General features: G+C 31.3%; 1 protein-coding gene across 1 annotated transcript; it reads right to left on the bottom strand.

The window, feature by feature from the left end:
* Positions 768-3,016, bottom strand: LOC109350105. Its single transcript, XM_019591243.1, has 3 exons — positions 2,450-3,016; positions 1,446-1,631; positions 768-1,180 (listed from the first exon to the last, which is right to left on the bottom strand). The coding sequence occupies exons 1-3, from the start codon at positions 2,924-2,926 to the stop codon at positions 896-898; spliced, it is 948 nt and encodes a 315-aa protein (XP_019446788.1). The 5' UTR covers positions 2,927-3,016; the 3' UTR covers positions 768-895.

Below are 5,678 nucleotides of genomic sequence, written 5' to 3' on the forward strand. Positions count from 1 at the left end.
CATTAAAGTTTCATTTCCAACAAGGCATGTAGGCCCATCAAGTTAGAGATGGTTGTTTCTTTACCTCTTCATGGTAACTCATGATTAAATTATTTGTTATAATGATTTTCATTTTCTTATGAAACCAATGATCAAGAATGTAATTATCATTTAAATACATTAAATTTCATCAACAATAATGTACTTATGAAAATTTCATCAACTCAAGATCAAGAATATAATTATCATTTATTTGTTCTAATGATAATATAGATGATGAACAAGAAGATTTGAAAAAACGTTGATGGTGGTAGTAATAGAAAAGTAGAGGAATCTTCTTCCAACAGAGCATCTAATGTTTAAAACTTAGGAGTTAAAAACTTTATTATGAACTATAAGTTTAAGACTATGCTGACTTGTTGTTAAGAACTTACAAGTTTTAAACTAAAACATTATGTTTTTGTACGATTGTGGACTTTTTGTTTGTAATTTTTTATTTGAAAAGATATTTATGAGACATTATGATTATTTATATTTGAAATTATGATCCAATAGTTAGAAATGTGTGTTTAAAAAAATAGGTCAGTACGCCGGTCTGCCAGCTCCGCCAACTATGGGTTGAGCTAGCATTTTCAGTCATTTTCACAATAAGGATCAGGTCGGTTAGCCCATATTTTGACGGGTCTAAGATGAGTCGGATTGGACTGTCCATATTGTCACCCCTAATTGAAATTGAACCACAGACCAGAACTCAATTACCTCTTTCCTCTATTTCATTCATGCACAATTCGTGTAAATGAAGCAAAAAACCTTGAACCTTTTCCGTATACGTTAACAAATTAATTTAGTAACTAAATACCAATTTATTCAATGCAGTGCACCCATACCTTGATTAATTTATTTATTTTGATCTTGTTTACTGGTAAGTGCACTTATCCTTTAGCGAAATGGCTACTCCCATCTTCTTCGGATCCATAACCACAGTGCAAATTGTCTTCTTGTAAAACTTGGGCTTCACCAATGTGCCCAAAACAAAAGCCCTTGACCGAACCATCAAGCTTAATTTCATGGTCACTGGATCAATTGGTGCACCATTTATACTGCTTAGGCTAGCCCCTCCTCCGTACAATGGTATATGACTACCCTTCACAATTACTCTGATAGATCTCTGGCTTTTTCTTGATTGATAAAACTTAGGAATCTGCGTATCAAAATCTCATCTATCAGGTAACATATACATTTATAGTATAATATTTATGTTTGTAAAGATTTTTCATGGTTAATATATTATTCGTCATTTATTTAAATTTTTTTAAGAGTCAATGATAATTAAACATGAAAGCTGAATGATACAAGAACAAGATAATATATAAAATTCATATGCAAACAATTTTTCCCGGTATATTTATCGAACTTAAGTTATTATTTATCAGTATGGTTTAATTTTTATTTTATTTTATACTTACAATTCCGGTGGCTAGAGTAAGTTGATAATAAGTGAGATCTAGAGGTGTTGAGGTGACATGGACCCCAAAAAATGTGGCCGTGTTGCGAAATGTCAATTTCACAGAGGAATTCATTGATACCAAGCTAGTTGCAACTCCTGACATGTCTGCACCAGCTTGAATCACAAACTGATCAAATACTATGCTCTGTCAAAGCACAAAGGCAAAAACCAAAGGAAATTCACATTAGTTTTTTTTTCATAATCTTCTCTTCAAGTTTGGTATTTGGTATTATAGAAAGGTTAAATATAGGACCACAATAATAACTTGAGCTTAAGCTGAGGTTTTGGAATGCACAAAAATTTGTTTATGCATGTATTTATCATATTTTCATATACTTTACCTTGTTAAATACTAATTATGAGTATCCTTAGTTGGTATAACTCCCTCTACAATTTTATTGTTTTTTCTTTCTAGATCTGAATTAACTCTTGCTTTATGATATAAGAAACATGTTAGCCTAAGATTTATTCTTGTTTATTGTAACTCATTAAATTATATAGGGGAATGCAGTTTCACCATTTAGTCTTCATTTATTTAACTTAAACTATACGTCTTGGAACCAATTCCCAATATAACTACAAAATGTTACTCAACAACTACTAAAATGTTATCATTTAAATTGTGAACTATAAGTGATTGTAATATTGTGGTTGAGGTGACAACACAACTATATCACAAGCAATTATATTATAACACACCAATTCATAATAATATGATTATATTTGGACATTATGAGAGTATAATGCAAATGAATTGGACTATATTAGACAAATCAATTTTAAAATTATTTTTTTACTCATAAAATAATTCATATAATAATTGCCACATTCTGAATCACAACTAATACCATCACCACAACCATGACCAATTGGAACCGCAACCAAAATATTTAAATCATTGTTACCACCGCAATTTAAAACCTTCCAAAATAGAATAAATGAGATGCATATGTAAGGTAGTACCTTGATTGTAATGGCGGGTTTCTGGGGGCGACTTGCACCCCATAGAATGAGAGAGAAAACAGAGAAAAGCACGAAAAAGCCCACAACAAACGCAAGAAAATAGCATCGACGTTGAAAGCGACGCGCATCATCATGACCATCTAGAAGTCCTTCTTCTTCAATAGTCTCGAACTGTTCCTTCCAAGGCCTCCAACCCCTACGGTTAGACCCATTACTCTTACGTGCACCAGAGAATCGTGTAGAGGAAGATTCACGAGAGTGCGGGCCTAACGAAGAGTTAGAGTGAGAGTGAGGAGGAGAGCCCAATGGGCTTTGTAGCGGGCTTGAGTTGAATGAATTGGTTGTCTTCTCGCCGTCGTTGGATGAGTCACGTGACGGGCTTTGGACGAAGTAAACGGGCCGCCGTGGGGATCGAGATGGTGATGAGTGGCTCAGGCTGCTTAACTCGGAATCAGACTTAGCTAACATTGATGACATGGTTGTGTTTGTGTTGTTGATGTGAATTGTTTTGAAGTTTTTGTGAGAAAGAAAGAATAGAGAGTGTGGAGTGAGATGTGTTACTTTGAAGTGTTGATGCAGAATCTCTCCATTGCGTAATATTTGGGCAAGTGTTGATTATTTAAGATTTATTTAATGTTTACGAAGCTGTTTTGCTCGTGGCACGTAATGAATTCAGGAGGGGGGTGGACTTTGTCAGCTACAATGGAGTGCCACTTGTGTGCTTCAGTGCAATCTAATAAAATAAGGAAAATATGTTTGGTGACACCCAAATCATGAAATTAATAAAACAAACTAATGGCTGGGATTGAGAAGTCCAATAACATCCTCTCTAAGTGGTTCTGGTTTAAACCGTGAAATCGATAGAACCGAACCAAATCGTAAAATTTGGTTTGGTTCGGTTTCACAGTTCGGTTTGGTTATTTTTTTAATGAACCGTTTATGTTCGATCCGGTTTATGATTTTAGAAATTTAGGAACCGTTGGAACCGAACTGCATATTAAAGAAATGTATACAAGGGATTAAGGAACAATGTGTTATAATTGTTTAAATTCTTCAACCAATTTTCTAGCTTAAATTATCAATTTTTGTCTAAATTGTTATTAAGTTTGTATTATATATGCTATTAGTTACTAAATTGTTTCCTAGTGTCTTATGATTTGGAACATATTTACAATTTTTGTGATATTGAGTTTGAAACTAACATATATCATATATTGTTATACATGTATTGTTACATGTGTTACTAATTATGAAATGTAAGGTTATAAATGTAACTATTATATATTTTACTAATTCATATATATGTACCTAATCATGAATTTTATTGTTACGTATGATTCATAATTTTTTATAATAATAGTATTAATGTTTATGTTTATGTTTATCATTTTATAGATAAATAATATCTCTTGTAACACATTTTGAATTTTCAATTCATGGAAGATTTTTTATAAAAACCTAAATGGAAAAACCGTGGAACCGAACCGAACCATTCAAGAGCAGTTCGGTTCTAATAGTTAAATTTGCGGTTAATTGAGCGGAACCGAACCATATGTTTTTGTTCGGTTCGGTCACTAAAATGCACCAAAAACTGAACCGAACTGAATTTTTACACCCCTAATCCTCTCTAATATCATAATATGTTTAATGATTTTATTTTTTATTTAAAAATAATTTAAAATCTACATTGTTAATTTTTAAAGTGTACATGTCATCATCTAATAGTACATCACACAGTACATGAGAGGATTTGAATTTAATTTTGTCAATGGGTTCAAATATTTTTTCATTGCCTAAGTAAAAAAATTGAGTTTGACGATACATGTTATTTCAAAATCTTAGACATCATATATATGAGTTCATGAACTTGTATATTTTTTAACTCAGTCAGGTTCACATAATATGAGACTTTTACATAACATTAATCCACACTTGGACATACTATGTCTCATCAAATGTGATTTAATTCCCTTTAAGTATTGTGTATAATAGAACTCAAACTCTGCACCTACTTGTATCGTTTTTGTTTTGTCTTGTCATCAACAGAACACGTTGTCTTGTCTCTCATTAGGAAGGCTTTCGACATAAAGATTTCGCATGAATGTGTCAACCACATGTTGGAATTGGGGAGTCCAATAGTTAGATATCTTTATCCATGAAATAAAATGTTTTTCTATGGACTAAGTGAAATAAGTGTATCGATAAGTTTAACATCATATTATGATCCAAAAACAAGATAATAAGTCTATGAATCCATCAATTATATTGTCTTTAATTATTTCACTTCTATAAATGTGATGCTTCTTCTTACTACACTTAGAATACCTAAACAATAACTGGAACACCTGTTTTAAAGTAAAATTAAGTGCATTTTTAATAATTTTGATGTTTTATGTCATTTTTGTCGTTTATGGACCAAGGAGGATCCATGAAAAGACTAAGGGAGAGGTCCAAATTTTTTCATAACCTCGTGAATGAAATCTAGGGTTGAAATATTAAATATTATTAATTAGTTAGGATGGGAAACAAATTTGGACCATTGGATAAAATCCACACGACTATAATGTGTGTCACAAAAGGAAACCCAAAAATTCTATAAAGGAGTTCTTCAAACTATCCACACTATATACAGGTAGAATACAAGTGAGTATAATAGTATCTATGTTTGTGGGAACCCACAAAATAAAATTTCTTTAGTATTATGTTGAATTTAAGTTTTAACTTTTGTATCGTTTCATTTGGTGGTGCACCCTTAAATTTGGTGTACACACAACACACTTTGTTGAAGTAATATTGTTCTCATTGCTTTTTTGTTTAACTAACTAAAAGTAATAGAAAGTTTTTTTTTTCAATTTTTAAAGTACAAACTCAAGAAAATTTGTAAGCAACTATGGGTAAAATTTCCGTTTTGCATAACAAGCAATAATTAGCTATTATTTGTGTCTGTTCTCATGTATATGTTGTCATCCCTAAAATTAGTTTAGTGATTAAATAATAATAGAACTCAACAAGAAACAAAGTGGGATGCTTGATGAAGTATAGTAAAAGAAGAATGATAATGATGTTAGAAAATTGTTTAAGGAAAAGTGGTCTTATATTGGGAAATGTTATGTTTAAAATTTATAGAAATGTTAAATTAGCTTTATATCGTTTTAAGATATATAGAAATGTTAAATTTAGTTTTTAATTGTTAAGTTATTTTAGAGAAACAATAATATTGAAATGCAAG

This window comes from Lupinus angustifolius, chromosome LG06 (assembly GCF_001865875.1).
Source record: "Lupinus angustifolius cultivar Tanjil chromosome LG06, LupAngTanjil_v1.0, whole genome shotgun sequence".
NCBI classification, from domain to species: domain Eukaryota; kingdom Viridiplantae; phylum Streptophyta; class Magnoliopsida; order Fabales; family Fabaceae; genus Lupinus; species Lupinus angustifolius.